The sequence below is a fragment of the Coloeus monedula genome (genome assembly GCF_965178545.1).
Source record: "Coloeus monedula genome assembly, chromosome: 7".
In the NCBI taxonomy this organism is placed as follows: Eukaryota; Metazoa; Chordata; class Aves; order Passeriformes; family Corvidae; genus Coloeus; species Coloeus monedula.
The window spans coordinates 19,454,896-19,479,539 of NC_138787.1; the positions used below are offsets into that span (position 1 = coordinate 19,454,896).

Below are 24,644 nucleotides of genomic sequence, written 5' to 3' on the forward strand. Positions count from 1 at the left end.
CTTAGAAGACTCTCAAAATCTTCACATCATTTCAAAGCAGCCACAAAATCATTGCCTACATCAAAGGTCTCTGATTTTTTTTAATAATAATATTAATCAACGATTGATACATGATAGGCTAAATGCATACAAAAATTTCCATTGTTCCTCACCAAGGAAATCAAAAACACTGGGAGACCACTGCATGGGGAGGGAAACTGAGACCAAACTGAATCTGCAGCCTAGAACATGGCAGGCCAGATGGGAAGACTCCAGTGCTAAATGAAAGAGGGAGAAAACAAGTCCCTTGAAAGTAAACACTCAAGTGTTAGCTTTGGATCACGCTGCACAACCTGCCACTGAAAGGACAGACGTGTAGCTTCTGATGTCACCGTGAGAGGAGTAAGCTGCTGACCTGCACATTTCCACAATTAAAACAGAAGCTTTTTTTACCCGTGATGTCATCATCTGTCTTAAAAATGGCTTCTTCAGGAATAGGTTGGCTGCATGCTTTACATGCCTTTACAGTGCATAATTTGATCCAGCAGGGTCAGGGACAACTCAGCTCCTCCAGCCCTTTGCCACTCTGTGTGAACAGAGGCAAGTAAGCTTCAATCAACAAAGCTCCACTGTTATAATTTCTTCTATATACTTATTGTGCCCCAGGTATTTACTAGGAGCTTATGGATTTGGAAATCATATTGCAAGGACAATGTTTTGTCAATAATAATGGAAAAGAAATACTTGCTTTAGAAAGGAAAGCTCTGATTGCCTTACTGGACACACCCTGTGATGGGCTATGGGATACATATGGTTCTGTGCAATGGGGGCACAAGCTCTAAGAACCTTTTGGGATGAAGCAGCTGTGGCCAAAGGCCGTATCTGAAAGCTACACATTGAGACTGCTGCTGACAGAGATGGCCAGTAACATCTAGAACAATGTGATCCACGTCAGCAGCTCACTGAGCATCAGGATGAGCTGGAACAATGACATACATCCCAGCAGGAAAGCATTCCTTTTAACTGCAGCTGTAGCCCTTCTCAGAGAACTCTTTAACAACCCCACATAAGACATTACATGCAGCTAATGTTCAGTAGATGCCAATACTTGGCTCAATGCTCTCATCTCCATCACTCTGAAGGAACATTAGTTTCTCAAGATTTCTTCTTGTTTGGGATTTTCTCTCCCAAAAAATGAATCTGACTAAACACAGGGTTAAGTTTGCAACACTGAAGGCCATCCAGAAGATCACAAAGTGAAAATCCCTCTAAAAGACATTTTAAGCATAATTAACATTTCTTTTATCAGTAGCCATTCTCTCATTTGAAAACAGTGTGGGGAAATGGAACCTTGCTTCCCTTCCAACCCATAGGACTCCAGTCTCCTTAGAAGTTGCACGGAGAATCAACACAGTAAGCTAAAAAACCCCCAAACCTCTTTCTTCTTTAGCCAGGTGTGATCAGAGTTCCTGTGGAACAAAGCTGTTGAACTACACACTATAGTCTCTTTCTCACAGGTAGTTAAAGAGTCCTCCTTCTCAACAGCACAGTGAATTACTTTAATTGCTGTTTGTCCTGTGACTGGTATGCAGGTCATATGTCCTCCAAACACTGACCTTTTGTGAGATCAAGCTGAGGACTTCTGATCCAGACATCATCCCAGGTCATCGATTACACCTCTCCTTTGCTACTCTGCTTGCTGGTTTACACTTACATTAAAAAGGCTAGTAAAATTACATTACTTGATTTATTAGCTTTCTATTAATTTTATTGCTTCCAGAAGGAATTCAAGCTCCTGTCTATATGCTATCATCAATGCATTTCTGAGTGGTGAAGACTGTAGTCACCCCATGCACCTCTGGAATGCTGACTGCCACACCATGACCTCCAGTATGCTGATACTCCTGCAGTAAGCAAAGCTCCCTATGCCCTGAAAAGTGCTGCATTTCGGATGTGCTCCCACCAGATTACACTGCCATCTGCTGTGATAACCAGCACTCTAAGAGGCAGGTAGAAATAACTGAATTTTCACAAGTTCTGACCACCATCTAAGAACCAATAAAAACCTTACTGGCAGTGACTCAAATTGGTATTAGATTGTGCCACACACAGAAGACTACTCCTCACATTGAACTTTGAAAGGTTACAGACATGCCAAAACATGACTCCTAATCCATGCTATCATGCATTTTATTTCTCCAAACATTTGTTTCAGCAGATGGGAAATTTCTTTGCTTTCTACTCCTATCTTACGTAGTTTGTCCCATACAGGAAAGGGAGAAAATTCTGTATCTGGACTATCTCCCAAGATAAGGGCAGGAAGCTTAAAGCTGTGATAGAAAAAAAAAAAAAAAAAATACCACCACCAAAAAACCCAACAATACCACAAAAACCAACTTCTGCATAATTCTAAGAATGTCAAAACAAATGAAACCTAGCTTCCAATGAATAAAGGGAGATGTCTTACAATGTCTTATAAACCCTTGACTCTATTTCAAGCTCTTCCATTTATCCACCTCACAATGCAAATTCTCCTATTTTCAGTGCAGGCAGAACTCACGGGGCAGCTTTGCTCTGAGCAGGCACCCAGCCTACCCTCCTCACAGAACCAGCCAGAACTTCGTATCATGAAAATCTCTACTTTTGTGACATGCCCAATTAAAATGGAAAAGCAGTTCTCTGAACAGGGAAAGAGAACACAGTGCAAGCCTCTGTTTAAAGGGGTCCTGCATTTGTGCATTAAGAACACCCTAGGCCCCATCTGCCTCCATGCTGCCACCAGCTATGCTCCCAGTCTGGTTCCCACCTCCAGCACTCCCACTTATATTGAAGCAGGTGGTGCCATGCACCCTTAACATTTAAAGAAGACCAGAACAATTAGCAAAACATTGTAACTGGGCAACACTGGAGATAACCTTTTAAAACTGGAGTTTTACAGAATCAAGAAAAAGGTCAGAAAAAATTCTTACCTGTAACTATGCCATAATTTGGAGGTTCAATGACAGCTCCATAGAACTGAATGATGTTTTTGTGACTGAGCACACTGAGTATTTCTGCCTGTTGAAAACAAACAAATAAACAAACAAACAAGTTAGACAATTAGGAATGGGTCATTTACTATGATAGTTTATTTTATACCTCAGTGGGTACACACACATATACAACATATTTTTTATATATATATATATATATATATATATATATATATATATATATAAAAGCACACATGTATCTAGGAAAGACTGTTCACAAATGCTTGGCATTTGAAAACCTAGTGAGAGAGTCTGGCAGATGAATGCTTTGTATGTTTTGGGGGGGGGGGTGGGAAAAATAAATTTCAGACTATTCTTTCATGGCCAAGGCACTGATGTAGGAAGTTAAGTCTTTGGAAAAACTGAAGATCTTGGAAAACTTTATTCCAAGAAAGATCTGGGATTTTTGGCAAAGCAGCAGCAGTCCTATCCAGAATTTGTGTTTATGCACAAAGTACCATGGGTTCAGCGAGTCCAGTGCTCCAGGCTGTTACAGCATACCGTGCACACACAGCTCCATCCAATGTTTACTGGAAATGTGGAATTTCCAGGCATGCGCTGTGGAGTCCGATTAAATACACACAGCAAGCATCCTTGAGATTGCCAAATAGCCAGCAGTGCAGTTGAAACTGCTCCTCAGTGTAGAGTACAGATGTTTGGCAATTCTGGATAAATATGCAAAACCTTCAAATTCTACTTGAATAATGCTGCTGGGCTTCAGCAAGAGACTGCAAGACAATGAGACTGTACTGACATAAATTAAGACATACACACCCTGTAGTTTTTGAGAAAAAAGGTCAGATATCTCCTGGAAGCTGTCTCAACAGTCTCACCTCTGTAGTGTATTAAAATAAATACTCAACAGATTTTAGACACATGTTTTTGCACAAGTATACATATTATGCAAATACAGATATGTACTATTTTATATTTTTCTCCACTGTAATGCTTTACTTTAAGACTTTGAGATTATGTTAACTCTATACCAGGCAAGAGCATCTAACAAGAACAACGTCACAATTAACTCCTCAGAACTTATCAAAAGTATCTGACAGATCCCTTCACAGACCCTTGACTGGCAGTGGGAGTGTTGCTGTTTACCCAGAGGAGAGTTTTCACACATATTCTTAGATAACTGCCAATTAAATTATTTTGTGGACTTCTAGGTGAGTCAGCCTGCAGTATGATTTGCTGAAAACAGCATACATTTTAGAAGTTAATTTTCTGGTATTATGAAAAAAGATTACTCACTTGACGGTAATACTGTTTTTCTTGCTGAGCAGGCTAAGCAGCATGAAGAGTTAGTGTAACCCAAGTTAAGTTCAAAGCTATAGTTAAAGATTTAATTGAATATGTGTAAATGTCTGTGCATTAGCTAAAGATAAAGGTCTTAATTGAAAACTGTGTTGAAGTTACTCAAAAAGTCTTTAAGCAACAACAGCAAAAAATTGAGTCATCTAATGCCTTTATCTGTAATTATGCAATTAAGCACATGTATCATGGTACCCCCTATAAAACACAGGCCAAACAAATACCGCTTTGCTATAGCTCTACATTTATTACAGTAGCAGTAGCTGATGTACCATGGGATTCTGCATCAAAACTGCTATAGCCTTTCTGTCTTCAGTGAATCTACAAGGCCACAAAATAATTTAACTGGCAGCTACCTAAGCAAATGTGGGAAGATTCACCTGCAGTTAAACAGCAACACTCCTAGAACCAGTCAAGGGATCTGCCAGCAGAAGGAGCTCTGCCCTCCAACTGCAGCCCCACCAGCCTCCCAAGACAAGGGACTCTTGCAGCAGCAGCATGAGTTGTACCTCCAACCTCCTTTGCTAGCCTGGAGGATGTAGGTGACTGCTGAGTCATCCAAATCTCCATCTCAGAAACTTTCGTATTATGTTTGTATATTCCTTAGGAAATACTCAATGGGGCAATGTCCTCTAATTCTTACCAGCATTACTGCCAGATTACCAGGAGACCTAACTCTCCTTGACTGCATATCTGAGTATTCTTATATGAGACAGGAATAACACAAACAGTTAGACAAACCATCTAAAACCACCTTTTCATGAACACCTTGGTCGGAGCAATGGAATAAAACCATCTTCTTGTAAAGTACTTAAAACACACCATGTCTTCAAAGCACTGAGCATGCCATCTGCTGTGGTGTTTACAACACAAGTACTTCAAGAGGTTATTAGAATTAAATTGATGGGTCTCACATTTTTTTCCCATAGCATAATATATTTAGGTCCCGGCTATAAAAGTAGTACTAGATGAATCTTTTAGGAGAATGATTAAAACTGTGCCATGATTAACAAATCCAAGTGCCATAGCTCCCTATTCCATCACAACTATGTGCAGAACCCAGTGACTGTTCTCCATCTTGCACAATTTGCTGCTGGATCCAGTGAAAGCCCATCAGGGTCAGTGGACAACAGAAGCAGCAACGCCAGCAGCAAACTCAAGACTGACCAATCACCCAGTGCTACCATGACGGGACTGGAAATGAAATATGAACATTAGCCCAAGAAGACAAGTACTTCACTGGCACAGACAGCACTTTTATCATTGGAAATGCAAAAGAAAATTTTTAACATTATCTTATTTACATTATATACACTAAGATCACATTACAGAAGTATGAAAAAAATGCTGTGTTAACCATGGCTAATACCATCACCTTCACACTGATGTTCATACCCTAATCTGGGATTTAACAGATACCAAAGCAAGCTTCCATCTAAGAAATCCAGAGAAGCACCTTCTAATTGCCCACAGATACGAAATGTAACAACTTTGGGGTAAAAAAAATTGCCAACTGTTCCTAAGGACTATTATATCAGAAAGAAATCCTCTCTAAACACTTTCAATCACTCTGCTGTTGTTAGCAGTAGCGATTCTAGACTATTCCTTTCATGTTTTGTTCTTTTCTGTTGCTGTAGATCAGCTGTGAACTCTATTAGCCAATTTAAAGACACTTACTCCTTACAGTGAGAATCAGATGCAAGCCAGTCCATATCTTTGAAGCTTTTGTACTATCTTTGACAAGAAGGTGCCGTATTTCAATAAAAATTACTTTCAGATAGCAAATTACAGAGTGGTGGTTAAAGACTGGTATTTCAAAGATTTCTTAGACACTAACAAGAATATTTAGAATCACCTTTAAGCATCAAAACTGTACTTAAATCCAAAATGCCTAAATGCTTGAAAGAAAATCCTGTCATGCATCTGTCTGTCTAAAGACTGTTGAAGAAGTCAGCCCTTGCTAGGTTGGGCATAACACTCTTCCCTCAGTAAAGCTGCTATCTATTTTATGCAAGCTAAATGAGTACCAATTTACTTCCTAAATAGTGATGACAAGTAACAAGTATTCAACTACTTCATTACATCAGTTTTTTTGTGTGAAAGACAGAATTTTATTTTTTTAAAGGCTGGATTGAACCAGAACTAGGGGAGTTCTGCTGAAGGAAAGACATCCAAACACATAAATACAAACTCCCTGGACTTAACATAGAGACACAGATGCACAAGGTAACTGCAATAGAGTTTAATATTATGCTTTGTGCCATTATAAGCTAAGTAAGAGCCTGTTACTGACCATCAAACTATGCTATAATTGTTCATACTGCGCTTACATCACAGGTATGGATAAAATTATGTCCCTCTGTTGAGTCCTGCTGAAGGGATTACAGACTGCACACCATTTCTCAAAGGCAAAGGGATTCAGATTTTTAAACAAACCTAATCCACTGCTTACATAATTCAAATATCACAAAATCCAAGGTCAGAACAAATTACATTGAAAACTTTTAAATTTAATTCTCACTTACTGGGTTACTGTAAATCAAACCCAATTAATAAAACAATTACAGTATAAGAGTTTGGAATTCAGGTAATCCCTAAGTGTACCAGTGTAATTGTGTCCTGTGAACCATGGTATGGATCACAGTGTTTAACAGGTAATTTGGTTTTATGCCTGTTTAATCTCTGCTTATTAACATATGTGAAAATGACAATTACATCATCTAAGACTGACATCACCCTAGAGATGCCTGTAGACCCACTAGTACTGTTCTTAACCTTGTAGTACAAACAACCATGCATGGATAACCATATCTTCAGGTGTTTCAGCAGGAAAAAACAAGATCCTCCTCTAGGTCTCATCTGTGTTCCGCAATTGCTGGACAGAAACCACGAACACAAATTCTAAGCACAGCCAGCAGCAGATGACGGGACAAAGCAAGCTGCCTGGACAGCATGGTCTCGTTAAGAGAAGCATAAGCCTCAGCTCACCAGGATGACTCAAGCCCACACTTGTTTTTTGCTCTGCCTTGTACCAATGCAGCAAAAGCAGCAAGTGCAGATCAGCTCTGATGAGGTCTTCAAGGTCGGTGCTGACTGCAGATGTGGGCAATGGCCACCTGATGCTGAGCTGGCATTACTTGGGAATCAGACAAGGCCATATCGTCAGATCTTTAATTGCAGCCGCAAAGACAGTAAGGATGTGGACGGAGGCACTTTGCATACAGCTGTGTTGTTGCTTGCCAGCTACTCATAGCAGCTGCAGCTGCTCTTGTTAGAGCTCCCTATCCCAAGGCAGTTAAAGTTAGCAAAGACCAAACGACTCAGCATATTTTAGTTACTCTAGTTCTCCTTGGAAATATATTAGAAATTTGTTATGCTCACACTTGTAGTCAAGAGAAGCGATCAAGGGCTCGGGCTAGCAGTCTATTCCAGCAGCACAGCTGGAACTGTAGAAGAACATCTGTTCACAGAGTTTTTCAGTATCAAAAGACTTTGTTCCATGGGTTCAGACAAACTGAGCCCAAAGCAACTCAACCACCACTTCTTCCAGGTGGCTTTGGAGCAGCTGACTGGAAAGAGTAAAGTACATTTCCACCCTGGTCTGAGCACACTGATTTAGGAATAACACAGGAAATAGCTGCAGCCACTTGTGAGACCATTGGGTCAGCCAGCAGCCAACCAACTTTCCTGCTAGCAAATCAGGTAACTGCACAGCAAGTGGCACCTTCCCTCCATGCAAAATTACAGAGTTAGACATGGTTAGCTACTTAATCTGATTAACACAACTTCCTTAACTGCCTTTTATTTATTATTACATTATGCAAAAGTTTGGCTATTTAATTTTCCAGAGAAATTTTTGCCATGTTTATTAAGGAGATATTTAACACACTTAAGGCAGCTTTGGAAAGATTTTTTTTTTCCTAAGTCTTGTAGCATTTTAAAGGCTTTGACCTTTGTCATGTTCTTGGGAGAGTTGCAACTTAGCTACTCTCAGAAGGTTTTACCTCCTAATAAAAGGGCAGCTGGAAGAGGCTAGCTGATGTTTTAGTAAAATCATTCTATTAGTGACAACCATATACAAAAAAGATACAGAATGCTAATATATATAAATCCCACACCTTTATTTCTAGACTCTTGCTCAAAAGTATATCCACTCTATCTCCATTTCCAGGGTCTCATGAATCCAATTCTTTCTTGTGAATTTACTGATGTCTAAGAATGGATGACACCTCTTACCATACCAGTTTCTCTAGGTGAACAAGCCCAAATCATCATTTTACAGATGCAATACTAAGACAATCAGCATCTGTCATTCCTAACAAATTATCTTCTCAATATGCAATAAAGGGATACTTAAAGAATTTCAGAAACATAAAATTATTACCATGAATTATATAGCAGGATGTTAAGTAATTATTACAGTTTTGAACACTAAAAAGAAAATTAAACAGGTACAAAATAAAAAATTAGGACTTTGCTTACTGATTTGTCTATTCTCATAGGGTTTTCTAAGGAAAAAAATAAAACCAAGAATTTTGTGCTTTGGGGGCCCCAAATAACGAGTAAAAGATACTGATTGTCCAGTTTAATTAATTTTTGTTAAATCTGTTAAACTGTCTTTAATACTAACTAGGCAAGACAAAACCCACATGAACATGGCAAAGCCAAAGAATCCTCAGTGAGATTTTTTTTACATGCAAATAAGCAGTTACCAAGTGCTTCAATGGGCACATTCCCAGCGTCTGTTACCATCTCTTCCCATAGGCCATCATAGTTTTAAAACTTTGGTTGCATGTCACTTAAAGCTGTGTGAGCTTGGGCTTCTTTTTCAGTACTCATTTAGATGATAACTTATCCCTAAAAAAAGCTGTTTTCTATAGGCCACTTACATGCTAAAACTGTCAGCACTTACATCTTAGAACACAGCCTCTATATTCAGGCTGTATTAAGAAACAGTATCCTGTTTCTTAAACCATACAGAAAAGAGTTAAATTACATTCTCAGATTGATGTCACCAGCATTTCTGTAAATAACAGAATTAAATTCTCATAAGTACGTCTACAATGACGTACAAAATTTGTACTTTGAAGCATTTTGATTGAGGAAATCTTTGAAAGCATCAAATTTGCATCCAAAATTGTGTCCTACACTGTTACAAATCCCAGAGACTAAAGTGGAAATATACAGGAAACTAATAGATTCTTATTGCTATATAATCATCTTGCCATTATTTTAAATTCACTGGTGTATATCATCAAAAAAAAAAAAATCTCATTTTTGGAGATACTGTGATGAAACACACACTTTAAATACCTTGTATTGACTCTAAAGCTACAATCTTAAAGAAAAAACACACAACCAAGACAGCTCAGTTTTGTTAAACTGTCATAATGTACCACAGGTAAGGAATATGGACATAAATTTATTAAATGCTGTTATAGGCTCACCCCATCTTATGAAATTCACTTTGAAATAATTAATTTGCATCATGCAGCACCATAGGACTTGTTAGTAGTAAGATGTATTGGATACTGACCATTTGAAAAGAAAACTGAGTTTTGTACTCTACTATAGTTCTTTATAGCAAGCTTTGCACACAACTTGGTATGTTATGGATAATTTGAAGGCTATGAGATTAAAAGTACTAGCTAGCAAATTCAGAATGTGCCCGTCAAAACACTGCAAAGGCTTGTTCAGCCCATGAAAAGCAGGCTGGTCCCTCTAAAAATCACAGTGGATTTGTCCTTGTGATGCGGCAGCAGAGCCTCTGCCCTGTGCAGCAAGAGGGAGTGAGATCAAGCTAACTGGCTCAATTCTCACTCTGACCTCCATCAGCCCAGTGCAATGATCACGCAGAGCCACACCGCACTAACCAAGAAATTGCAGGATCATGGTGCTGGTTTTCCTCATGAGGGTTAAAAACTTGTTATCCATGAGAGGAGGCTGCTAACAGACTGATGAAACCAAGCAGAGGCACTTTCTGAAGAAAATCCTTAGTTGTTTAGTAATGTTTAGTAAGCTTGAAAAAATTCTTTGTTACATTTCCAGTGCCATTTACAAAAATATCCAAACAACCAAAAAACAAAACCAAGATTATGGAAAAATAACTCATTTCTTAGACAGATTTCAAGTAGAAATACACCCACAGGATTGTTACATTTTGCAGCATACAATGTGACATTGTATGAGCATTTAATATTAAGGTATCTGATAAAGGCAGATCTGCCAAGAACAAGTTTAGTTTGGATTTCACTACTGTTATTCACATAAAGTAAAACCATTCAAAACTATGTATTTGTATTGGTGTAAGAGTTTAGAAATGAGCAATGTCCTGCAATATTTGTAATTTTTAATTCAGGCAGATTTGGAGTACTAAACTGCCTCCAGCTGCAAAGCAACACCAGCAATTGAGTAGAAACAATAGATGAGTGGACTAAACGGCAGGGCTGAAATACCTGAGCTCCCATAGAGCTGTTTATTTTCAGCAATCATCATTTCTCTTTTCAGTGCTGGGAAATTTTCCAAGTTACTCACAATCATTTTGACCACAAACCGGCTTTGACTGTGAAGAACAGTGACAAAACCCTCAACATTCCTAAAACACAACCGAATAACGAAACTTGAAACTTTCTGACTCCTGGCACACTCTGCAGGTGAGAAAATATCATGGCTAATATGCAACACAGGGATCATTCCAGACTCAACAAATGGAAAAATATCCAAGGAAATTATTTCTGATATCAAATTCACTGTAAGTTTCATGAGCACCTTGTTGGAAAGGCATTTTGGTATGAAAGTGATGGGCAAAACGAATCCCCTCTCAAGGAGCCATGGCCATACATATACAACTAGAGCAGTGATTTTTCTGAGGTCTGCAGAGTATTTGTAAGGAATCTGGATAAGACAACCCAGAACAAGTCAAATCTCATTATACAATGGCTTTTGCTGAACAATTAGCACAGACCCCAAAAGAGACAGCAACAGCTGTACTTCTGCATCCTGATCCACTCCTCTAAAGCAGTTATGATCCTTACAATGAAGTATTTTTCCATCTTGATCATGAAAACTGTAATTTAACCACAGGTAAAAAAACCCCATCATGTTCTTGATGAACACTCACTTAAAGGCTGTCTTAGAATGGATAAATCAAACCTGCTATAGCTAATGACAGGGACAACACTTGATGGGATCCCTCTTATTGGAATCCTAGTGGATGTTATAATTCCAGAAAATGTTCCTCAACCAGGCAGGCTGAGCCCACCATAATGAAACAAACACTTCACAAGACGTGTTACCTGTTATAAGTTAACAGCAAACCATAAGGTTTTGTTTTGCACATGGGCTGCTAGAGCTCTGCACAAGGTTCTCCCCAGCTATCACTCAAAAATGAGCTGCCCCTGCAGAAAAGGTATGAATCGCTCCCTACCCGGAGTCCACCTAACTCAAAGAAGCTTTCAAAACAGAAATTACAGCTGTGACCAGCAGGCATAAAAAGGAAGGAGAGAAAGTACTTGCCAACTACAGATGTTGGCACTCTGCTGAAGCAAATGAGAATCTTCCACGGATGAGAGGCATTTTTCTGTGACATTTACCTACCCCAAAGCACAACCTCACGAATCTGAGGTTTTCAGGAAAACAAGTTGACACCATTATCTGAATGACACACATCATGATTTTATGTGAAACTGTCCAAATAATCCAGCATGAATCATGGTGAAGTCTACCTGCTTTTCAGAAAAGCCACTCTTCTTCGTCTAAGATTGAAAATTGTATTTCACTTAGAAATTTGGTTCAAATGCTACTCCTGTTGTGCAGCAATGACCAAAAAAATAAAACTAGATGACACTCCTGAAATTTTGAGCTTTAATTTTAATAAACATGGACCCAGTGTTTATTTTTTCTTGGGATTCTTCATGCTGCCTTTATGGTAGCTCAATATACCTAATGGGGAATGAATAACATTTAAAAGACCAGTTACAAAAATGAAGATCATCTATTTTGTGGTTACAAAACAACTGAAATGCACTACTTCCCCCATTGCCCTGCACTGTGCTCCCCGAGAACCTGCAATAAATGAAACAGCAGAGAGGAAGTAGGAACTCCATATACTTGGGACCACAGGAACTTTCAGGACCAGGGTCACGTGCAGAGTCCAACAAAACCTCTCTCTCTCCTGGACTGTACCAAAAAAGCTGAAGAGAAGGCATCATGCTGCAGCTAATGACAATTCTAACCTGAATCTGAGTGCAGCAGAGAGAATTTGCATCTCTTCCTATTCTAGCAATGCCCGTAGCCTTTGCATAACTACTAGCTGTTTGATTTATGCTCCGAGCATGACAAGGATTAGATTAGCAAAGTTCAGTACAATGAACTGAGCTCACAAGCTGGATCCAGGGCCCAGGAGCTCCATGATGTTTGGTGGCACAAAGTACATTCAAATCCACAACAGGTCCTTTGGCATAGAAGAATAACAGCATCATATATACCACAGCTTCCCATATTCCAATGCCAGACGTACCCAAGCCCTTGCCTAAGAAATTGACTCCTATCAAGGATCAGACACAAGCAAATGTAATTTTCCATGCACCTTCAGGTCAAGCAAGGTTGGAATGACTTTAAGCATTCTCCTTCAACCAAGCAAAATCATCCTCTAGCAAAGCTTTGCTGCCTGAGACACAACTCTCTAGAAGACACAGCAAGAACTCTTCTCTACCCTGTCACAGCTGTATGGCTGTGCGACATTTCCCTTCCCTTTCTACACCTGCTGCTACTGTGCTGCACGCTTTACTTGCAACACCACTGGCCTGCTGAGGGTGTTTACTTGTAGGAGACAGTTCCCTTACTCCAGATAAAGTCCTTCCTTCTGCCTGGGAAGGCAGGGAGAGAAAAAAACCCCAGTATTGGTAGGAAAAAAAGGACCTAGAGAAACATTTCTCCTTCTTCTTCAAGAGGAGTTAACGGTATCTTGTGATTAGCATACAGTGTTACTATAAAGAGGGTTTGGCTGATTGCATATATGCAGAAGGTTGTCACAACCCTTCTGCCTTTTTTCCTTCTTGAGTTTGAATTGTTGCACTTTGAAAAGTTTTAAGATCTCTCCTGAAGGTCAATTTTATCAATTATCTCTGTCCTTATCAAATCTAGATATAATTACTGTACTTAGCTCTGAGGGGAGGATGGGACCATTTTGAGGTCACTGTTGTGCAGAGCAAGTGTGATGGTCTTGCATATTACTGCAAGCCTTGCAAATCTTATTTTTAAATATTTAAACCATTATTTAGTCCATATTGTATCCTCAGGGACAGCACCATAGATCTTAAGCCTTTAGAAGTGTCCTGCATCTTTTCAGATGTCCTCACTGTTTAGTTTAGACTAACATACCTTTATTATTGTGTATGCACAAAAAGAAACCACAAGGTGTAATAGCCTTTTGAAAATACTGCTTTTTTGTTCAAAGTCTTTACTGAATTCAGAATTTTGATGGATTGAAGTAAATGGTGGTGCTAGAATAATACTAAAGTTGTACAATTCAGATCCCAATTCTTCCAAATATATCTTTTAAGATACACAGTTTCTTGAAAATGTGAGGAAGCAAAATTCCTCATAAAAGCTGTGTACAAGGAGGGGTTTTCACAACAATGAACAGCCTAATCAGGGTGAAGAATCCTCAACTGAAAGCTCACAAAGAGATCCCTCTATCCTTTCTCCATTTTTTTCAATTCTACTTTTCTCGATAGGGGTGTCTCACCAGAGAACCTGAAGAGTGAAAGATTTAAGTATAGGACTGAAATCCATCAAACCCAGGCTTGTGGTCCAAACCCAAGCAGCTGTCAAACCCAGAGATAGGAATGTATGCTCACTTCTGCCTAATAAAATTTGAATCAAACACTTTGCATCTGATTCTCCATGTGAGCTTTTATGCAAACTTCTAAAGTGCAAGGAATCCTGGGGTGGAAGAGCTATTCTGAGAGCTTTCACATAGTTCATGTAATTAGGGAAACCACTTCCTTTGATTGTAAGTGTTCAAAACAGCTGAATTTCTTCTTTCAAAGGACTCTGTGATTTGGGTCATCTCTTTTACTTGCTCTTTTATGTTTCTCAAGATGAGAGGTGAGACTGTAAAGCACATTATTTAGAAAAAAAAAGATTCCACTTTTTGTTTTAGGGATTGAACTTCGACTATTCAAACGCTTGTCATTTGGAAATCTATCTTTCTTTCCCTCCCTCTGTTTCCTTCCTTTTCTGATAAGCTCTTCAGTGGCTCAAGAGAATATAGTCCAAAACGCCAATTTAAACCTAAGGGAAAACTGAAATATGGTACATAAAGGAAAAGGGACTCTCATTTTCCTTTGTGAGGTTGTGGTTGAATATGTAATCATAAAGGAACTCTAGCTGCAGGATCTCAGTCCCCATGTCACATTTACTTTTTCAATGGTTCCAAACATTGACCAAGCAAAAAGGCAGAAATACAGATTTTTAAAAGACAAACAAAGCAGCTGCCCTTGTCTTTGAAAAGGGTTTGCAGGTTCTTCGTTTCTCAAAAAGGGGACTCGGGTCACAGTTTCAAGGCAACGACCATGTCACCAGAGCTAACAGCTGATGCCAATGTTGCTACAGAATCAAGTGTCACTCACCCTGAATTTCTTGCGTCAGGCACCCTGTTAGTGCTGTTACTTCACATTCACCTCACTAACAGCTGCAACAGGCAGCGAATACCCCGCTTCTCACAGTATAGCACAGAATCCTACTAGTGAAAAGGCAGGAGATGTCTTACTGCAGGTTTCAAATTTATTAAGTAAAAACAGAACGCTTGTTGATCCTAGGAGGACTGAGCTTTATTCCCAGCCAGTGAAAAACTGCAGGACTCCTTCTGCAGGACTCCTTCCAGAATTATAGCATTATATGACTTTACAATAAAGACTTCGGTACAAATACATAAACAACCGAGAACCCAAAAGTTAAGAGCAGAACTCCAAACTGTGTGGTCCTTTTGAGTGGGGTCTGGATCCTGCATTTGTCTTTAGGGCTCTCACAAACTCTTACAGGGATAATAGCAAGGCAACATCCAAAAGAAAGAGGAAATCAACAGCTCCAAATTGTAGCCATGTGTTGCTACATACTTACATCACACACAGCACCCTCAGCATAGAGAGACACCACAAGTCAAAAAGCCTTTTCCTTGGTGTAGGAGACTAGAGGTGCACAGTTCACAAAAACGGAAACACACCAATCACTGCTAATAAGCCTTCATTTCTGAAAGATTTGCCTCAAATGCATCTAACATAACTAAAATTAAAGTTGTTACAAGATTAGACAAGAAGTGATTTCTGTGCTTTTCCCCCACTCTAACCTCGCATAGGCATGCACTACACTTTCTCAGCTCTACAATTCTTCCCAGTAAGAGAAAAAGATAACCTCTTGGAAAATGTCACTCATTCACTTGAGGGTGCAGCAACTAGTTGATTTTAACAAGATTCCAGAACGACCTACTCATCTCTCCTATGCTGCCCCTGCCAGATAATAATTTGCAGAGTGCCTCAGCTTTCACTCAAAGGCTGCCACCCATCCAGCCTGCATGCCTGTCTTTTGGTTTTCCCACCTTCCAAGAGCAACTTGGTACAAGCAACTGCATCTCATATTCTGGTGTCAAGAGCTTCATCACTTCTCCTACAACAGCTCAAGGGATTTTACAAACCATGCTTACTTTTGATGTGGCTATTGGAAAATCAGGTGCCCAATACACAAAACCCACAGCTATTTGGTCAGTTGTGTATATCATGACCATTTTTTTTCTCCCTTACCTCCACCATTTAGCCACAAGGAACCTCTATTTTCAGAAGTTTTGCAGTAAAATAAATAAGCAACCAGAGGCAGAAGAGAAGTGGGAAGGTGTTCCACTGTTCCCCTTCAATGACATCCAAGGGCCAGGCCCTATTTTGCCAAGGAGGTGCAGCCATAGGGGGCCCCTCCTGCGTGCAAGACACCCAGTTTCCCTGTGGAGCTTTCTTAAATAGAAATTATGCATAACGCAGATTCCCTAAACATTAGTCTAATAAACAAACACATATTTGCAAAAAGGATTCTTCCCCAGTAGCTGAACTGTAACAGATGAAACATTTAAAAAGAGAAACAGGGTAGTTTGGAGGCAGCTGGATCAGAAGAGTAGCTCTGTGTTTGCCTTTACTGGCCTCAAGTCTCTGGTGTGTTAACACAGTTAACTGAGTATAAGAGGAAGAGTTAATGTTGAAGCTGTTCTCTGGGCTCCTCTGCAGCCTCCAGCTAACATAAACACATCTGAATGTTTCCCTGTGACTGTTTATATTGTCCTCTTAAAAAGGAAACTTTCTCTATCAGCACCTTAGTAAGTAGCAGTAGGTAAATATGAAATAACTTTTACAGTCTAAGTTGTGTTACTACAATTAAAAAGACTGATTTTGATGCTTTCATTCAAGTTACAATATTTTTTTTGCTTCAACTTTGTTTTCAGTGAAATCTTGTGCCCCAGAACCTTACAAACTCGCATGCAGCCAGTTTAAAATTAAGGACTAAAAACAAAAAAGGAAGTAAACTAGGGCCTATCTAGTTCTACAGAGCATTTTACTGCCCTCTTAAAAGCACCAAACACATTGTTTAGAATTCTGTTGCTACCATGTGTGTGGCAGGTAGTTTGGTGACCCAACCAAAGATTGTGGCCCCCATGCTCAGCTTTGAATACTCCTGTGGAAAACAACCTTCAGGACATTAATGGTCCCAGACTCAGAACACATCAACTCCAGCACAGGTCTCTGACTGCATCTGAACCATCACACAGGCATGCAGCAACCCAGAAACTGTGTCAGATTCAAACAATACTTCCACACACTTCAAAAGCTACTCTGGGACATCAGAAACAATTTGTCACTCTGTATGCTGCAGTGAGTGCAAGTTATTTAATTAGTATCTCCAGGAATTGCAATGCCAACAAATTTTCATGTTGGTCACAGACACTTAAATCGTCAGCTGTCCCTCAAAACACGTAAGACTCAAACAGGCAATCACTTATCATCTCTCAAGTTACCACTCACCTGTCATTGTGATTTTCTATTTGTTTTGTAACCTTGTTTTAAGAAAACCATATAGTTAAATAAATGTCTACGTAAGTGTAACTTGAACCAATCCTCAATTGCCTGAGCCTGCAACAGCCTAAAACAGCACTTTGAGAAAAAAGGATTTCTTCTGTATCCATCAGATTTCTACAGCAAACCTTCAGGACTGCTTAAACATCCAAAAATACCATTTTGCAGTTGATCACTTCAACAGAAGCTCAGGGTCAGAAAATGTCGTGGGAGGGGAAACAAAAGAGCTGCCATTTGATGTCAAGGGTTGCTGGCATAATGAAATAAGCAACACAACCTCTCCTCCAAATTATAAATAACAACTGATTCCATGCAAAAAGAAGACTGAAATAGAAGAAACGTATCTAGAGAAAAATTAAAAATAAAATTAAAAGAAAAAAAACAGGCCAAAAAAAAATCCACAAAAAACCCCCAAAATAAAGAAAGAAACAAAAAAACCCTACCCTAGGAAAAATGCCCTTAATTGCAGCTAACTATCTACTGGAAACATGAGCAGCCCACTGTCAAACAAAAACTTACAGCACAATGACAGAATCATTTTTAAGACAACATACAGTGGAGTTAAACTAATTATGAAAGTAAAGAACATTTAACAATATCCTAACAGACTGCATGTTATGGATAGCAAAAAGGATAAGAGTGTTTTCTAAACAATCAGAGACAGATTTTGTCCCTATTCTAAACAACATTTATTCATAATTTATAGGAAACCAGCACAAAAACTTGTTCACCTGCAGATGTTGCACCTTCTGAATAAAAAGAAAACAAACCACTGAAATTAAAGATAACTGAGATAAAAGGGTCCAAACCTCACAAAGATATTCCTAACCCAGGGATCAGGCACACAGTCAGTTCCTGTGACTCAACCAAGCTAAGGAAGCTGTACCTATATTCCTAATAAGCAGCACATGCAAGGTAATTTCACTTCTCACTTACAAAGTTTAAGGCAATTCGAAGGACAAGTGAAAGAAAGGAACAGACATATCTGGTGCATCTTAGCTTATTAATTTTCCTGTTTATCAAATCTGCTTATGTAGCAACTGTTCAACACTGGCCATCAGTCAAAAGGACATGTGTACGTGACCCTTTATAATTTTAGTACAAAATCTAGTGGTTTAGACCACTGACAGTTACTATGTCTCAACTGATTCAAAAAACTTTTGAAGCAACAGACTGCCAGTGTGGGCTCTGACACGCCAGTTTCACTGAAGCTGATGTCTGTATCAAATTAACCCCAAAGTTGGCTTGATTTAAAAACCATGCATATACAAGCTGGTGTAAGTACGAATCTCAAATTAAGTTGGCCAAAAAAATCAGTAAGCCACACAACTTGTACTACAAATATTCATTATTTGTATGAGGCAACTCTCACAGATGTTAGGCTTCTAATGAAAAACTTAGTATAAATATGTTTTAATACACAAGTAAAAAAATCCACTACAATAAAATGTAGCAAAATACAAACAAATACTTTTCTATGTCTGGATTGCTATGTTTCCAAGATTGGTTTAGGAGGGAGAGACACAGGAAAGAAGTTTCTTAAAACAGACAAAATGAAACTAAAGCATGTTCTTCGCAAGAATAATTGTATTCTGTCAATGCTACATCATTATACTGGTGTCTCCCAAATAAGGGGTTTTGATAATATTTTGGTTGCAACACATATGCCATGACACAACACAGTCTTATCCAAAGCATCCACTAAGAAAATCTCATTTACTTGACTCCTGGAAATATGACATTCATTTACAAAATAAAGTCCTCCAGAAAATTACCCCTTGAATGAAAGCCAAGAATAGGGCAAATACAGAATCAGTCAGATTCATTGCAGAAGTCTGTCCTATCCAAAATTATTTATTCTGCAAGACACATAATACATAACAGCTGGAGCATCTGAAGCAATTTTGACAACTTCCAGTCTATAAAGGGTTCTAAGTATCCTCTTGATACCTTTTGGGAATACCCTAGTCAGCACCAAGAGACGTGCTCTAAGCCAATTCCTTTACCAAAAGATATTAAAAAAACCAAACAGAAAACTTTGAAAAATAACCACTCTATAAAACAGAAACTAAGACATTTTAAAACACTCCTCTGGTATAATAAATATAGTTTTATGTCCTTTTAGCAGCTAATAACACATAGCAGTAACCCTGAAAGGAGGTTGTAGCCAGGTGAAGGTCAGTCTCTTCTCCCAGGCAATTAGCAATAGGACAAGAGGACAGAGACTTAAACTGCATCAGGAAAGGTTTAGGCTGGACATCAGGAAGAAGTTTTTCACAAAAAATGTGATTGAGCATTGGAATGGGCTACCCAGGGAGGTGGTGGAGTCACCATCCCTGGAGGTATTTAAGGAAAGACTGGATGTGGCACTCGACGCCATGGTCTAGTTGCCAAGGTGGTGTTAGGTCATAGGTTGGACTTGATGATCTTAAAGGTCTCATCCAATCTAGTTGATTGTATGATTCTGTATTTCTTTGAATTAATATGGAGCTGGAAGCATTCCCATGAGATCACTTACTATGAACTTTGTAATTTTTCAATATTGGTGCAGATATCCCTGGAAAGTTCATATATTTGACTACTACAGCCTGCATAACTTCATACAGCACACACTCTAAGCCCTCTCTCACTGTTCATCCCTCTGAATACTTGCTGACTCAGACCTGAAAGAGGTAAGGGAGTAGGAGCTCCTAGAAAGAGCTAGTAAAATAATAATAGAGCATCAAAATTGCCCTTCATTACAGCCAGGACCCAGTGTAGAAAGTCATTCAAGGCTGGCACCAGAGCAAGCATAGCAGCTACAAACTACAAAGAAAAAGAACATCTACTATTTTTAGTCCTATCAGGACTAAAGTATCAATTCCAGTTTAGTTTGTTTTGCTTTATTTTAATCTGTTGTTTTTCTCTTGTTACTCTGGAAAATCATTGCCAGTCCTTATTCTCATGACCCACATTAAAATTATCACATGCTCTCTTTTAGCACTACAAACATGAATGAGGTAACTCCAGTGACATGCATATGATTATACTTAACTCATCCCCTTCAGAAGGTACAAGCACAATCTATGTCTTCTGGACGGTCCTTTCCAGAAGTGGATCATAAAAATCAAAAAAGTGAACAAGCTGCATTATATGCCATACGAAAAATTTTATGAAGCATTAAAATATCCCCTAAAGCATACAACACACATATTACGTACAAGAAACCCTGACAATATAAAATTAACTTCCATGGTAGTCAGACTCCAGGCAATACAGCATCAAAACTAGAGAAAACATGTTTTTATTTTTGAGTCTCATAAAACTCAAATGTGTTACAGACATGACTGAACAAAGCATGCATAGTTAATCCTGCTCAATTTAACTTTTTCTATCCACAAGTTAGTTCTGTTAGTTCACCAGAAATATTTAAGTATTTCCAATAAGATCACAATTACGTTTTACTGGGGGTTTTTTCCACCTTTCCTGCACTTTGCACAGACCGCTGCCAGCATTTTGAAGGAGTCTGGGAACATATGTACTGAACGAAATCAAGTGATCTTGTGCCCAAGTACGCTGGTTGTAATGGCTGAAGCAATACTGCTGCCCATCAATAGCATGGAGACAGCTTATGGACCATGGAGTACTTTCAAAGACCTGTGATATTAAAATCAAATTCAAATTTCAGGTGAAATTCCATCAGTAATAAACCTCCTGGTGAAAAACCACGCTCCACATTCCAGTTGCCAACAAACTGCCACCAAAAGCACAGCCCTCAAAAGCAATGACAAATAACAGGTGAACTTCAGAGATGGGCAATCAAAGGAGGTGAGTGCTCTTCAGTGAAAAGCTAACATGGCAAGGCATAAAACAACATTTGTAACACTTCACTCCAGCAGTTATCTGCTCAAGATAATGGAGTCAAAAGAACTGCTAGCAATTTTCAGAATAAGGCCCCTGGCCCCAGTCTCTCCCATTCATTTCAGTGGGAGCCAAATTACGGGTTTATCCAATAATTCATATAAATCTCTCAAAAAATACTAAATAACTTCCAGAGTAGTAGTTGTGCGATTTTCTTCAATGAGTGGACACAATTATCACTTAGGGAACAAGGACAGATCCTGCTACAGGAGGCATTCCGACTCTGCCACATGCATCATAAACATCATGCTGACAGTTTGATTTTCCATAAAACAATTCACTAGGAACTCCTGTTTCCTACTTTAAATCTAAAACCACCATAGTGCTTGTACTAGATAGTAAAATGGCAACCTAATTTTTGTTTTGCTTCTTGTTTTGCTTTGCTTTTGCTGCTGTTCGCTTGTTTTTGTTTTGCTATTTAATCAGTTGGGCCACATTCCTATGTTTTACTTAATCAGCACAAGTCTTGCCCAGTTTCACATCTGATACTCTAATCAAGGCATTGCAGCATATATATATTTTTCCTAGCAGACCTATTTATGTGTATTTTTTCACATAAACACACATCTCTTCCCATAAAGCTGTGTTGTACTGTCTGCTCTAAAAAGTTAATGCCTTGCAGAGGTATTTCTCAGTTTTCAAAGACTTTCAAAGCAATCTGTCTGAGTAACACTCTTCCAAGTATTTGCAAGTTTTTCTAAGCACATATTCTAGTATGCTATGCTGGACCAAAAATTGCTTTGTTTCACATGTTAGAACTTGTTAGCCCCCTGGCTAATACAAAACCTTCAAGATCTTTGATGGTTGTGATTTGCTTGTTTAATAAAATGACACACAAATACAACATATTTGCAGAATGATACCACAGCTCTATTGATTTGGCTTGTGCCCTTGCACTTTGCTAGCATGAAATGCCTCTGAGCAAGTTTTTCACAACTCTCCTGTTTTCCCTCTAATCAGTTGTTATGGATTATTGGCAGCAGTTAACAGAAATACAAGACAAGCAGCCATGGAGATAAAAGGACACTTCCTTCCAAATAAACTAGAAAGAGTAGAATCACAGAATATACCGAGCTGGAAGGGACCCACAAAGATGACTGAATCCAGCTCTCAGGCCTGCACAGGAGCATCCCCAAGAGTGCCTGACAGCATTGTCCAAATGCACAGAATAATTTGTTTTCTGGACTAAATGCATCCAAGTATCTACTAAACACAGATACACAAGAGTTACAGCAAGTTATTTTTGTATTGATATCAGAAGAATCATTAACTCACCATGACTTTCAGCGCAGTTCAGACACAGACATTCATTATTGTCACCACTACAGATGAAGATGCTACATGTGTAAACATGTGACAGCCATTAGGGTCAGAAGACCTTTTGGCCACCAAGTTTGGCCTCTGGTACAGCACAGGCCACTCTACTTCAGCAAGATGCTCCTGTGTTGAGCTCAACAACTTGACAAAAACAATTGTCTAAAAAGATATCTCAGTAAGAAGACCAAGAGATGAAAAGAATCCTTCATGTTCACTCCTTCCATTTGTAGTGTGTGCCAAGTGTTACTCATCCTCACTCTTGATAATCTGTGCTTTTTTTTCCATTCTAATTTTTATGGCTACAGATTCCAAGCACTACTTCTTGCAATAACTTTTTGCAAGAGATTAAACCAGCCCATTGTTTTTTCCATATGAAAATGCAATTTTTCTATATAAGCTCTTACTTTTTAATTTTTTAAGGGTGTTGACAGAGAAGTTCTGCCAAAGCTTGTTAGACTTATTTAAGGCATCACCTCTTGCCTCTCTGCTGCCTTCCCAGAAAACTTTCAAGAGAAAGTGCCCATACCAAGCTGCTCCCATAACCTGTCTTGTTTAGTTCAAGCTGCAAATCATAACTAGTCTGAAGAAAAATAAACAAATTTGTGATGGAAGGCACTTGCTCCACTTCTGTCAACTCATCCTGACCGATGCTATTCATCACCCCCTCCTGACACCCCCACCCTCACTAACTTTCCATTCTGTGTTTTGCAGATTCCCTTGGGCTCCCCTTCCAATTCATTTACTCTCTTTTAAACACAGCAAAACCATATATGCCTAACAACAATTTTCCCAGTGCTACTTACCAAGACAAAGCATGCCTGGTTCTTACAAATTATTTGATCCTGATTTGCATATGCAAAACAATTAACCTAATTTGCCTAGCAGCACCATTATATGAGCTCTTACTGAGTTGCAAGCCTTCATTAATCCCTAAATAAACCCTTCACTTATAATGAACTTTCTGGCATATGGTTTCCTTTTCCTACTGTACAACCTGTGTACCTTAATACTCCAAACTGAACTTTGTGTTGTGCTGTCTTAAAAAAATGGATTTCTGTTGAATGGCCCAACCGTGTCAAGTAATACAAAGGATTGTCATTTCTCCATCCCTTCCCATTCCATTAAGTTTTATGTCATCACAAGATGTATTAATATTGTTTTAAAATTTACTTTCAAAAAATGCTTTAAGTACATATCAACAGGTCTAGCACAGATACAGGTGTAACTCCTTCAGAAACACACATGTTCAATAAAGGTATTTCACTGACCCTGACTGAGATCTGCCAGCCAGATGATTTTTAAGGAGAGCACTACTAATACTGCATAGCACAAATTTTACTTCTCATGTATCTTGATACTAACAAATAGTAGAAATAAAGAGAACAGCACAAACTGACATTGGACAGAATGTATAAATCTTCCACTGTCCTAGAAAAACCTTGAGATCCTTTTACATTATTTTAGACAGCAACATGCTTAATCATGATAAAACATGCTTATCACATCACTAAGCATGACACAATCATGGCAGCTCGGCTGCTGCAGCAGTAGCTGAACTTTGGTGTCTGCTTATTTACTAAGTCTACTGTGCCTAGCGCTGCTCCTCTGTCCTCCAGCTTGTAACCGTCCTCCTAAAATAGTCTGAGATATTGTATACAAGTTAGATATAGTTCTGATGGAACAGCAGTCCAGTGACTGTGCTGTCCATCACTACACTGGTGCGTGTTCACTGCTCCATCTGTGGTGCTGACCAGCAGGCAGACTGGAGCGCTGTGAGGACCACATACACCATGTCTCTGCTGAAACTGTACAAAGCTGAGGGGTCTAAAGGACTTTTAGGAAATTTAAAAAGCTCTAAAAAAAAAAAACGAACAACAAACCAACCTTAGCTGGTAAAGGTGCACTAAGCTAATTCTGCCTTTTCCCTCAGGATTGCCAAGGACCTGTCTGCCTTTCCAGGTCACAAGATGCCCCAAAGGAAGGTGACTGG

At 39.0% G+C, this 24,644-nt stretch overlaps 1 protein-coding gene across 3 annotated transcripts in view; it reads right to left on the reverse strand.

Annotated features, from left to right (window-relative positions):
* LOC309575016 (mitogen-activated protein kinase kinase kinase 20-like) overlaps positions 1-24,644 on the reverse strand; it is a 66,329-nt gene that overhangs the window by 34,044 nt on the left and 7,641 nt on the right. For all 3 annotated transcript variants that reach the window (XM_082285142.1, XM_082285143.1, XM_082285144.1), the window contains exon 3: positions 2,949-3,036. In XM_082285142.1, coding sequence (XP_082141268.1) covers positions 2,949-3,036 — 88 coding nt within the window. The remainder of the gene's footprint in view (positions 1-2,948; positions 3,037-24,644) is intronic.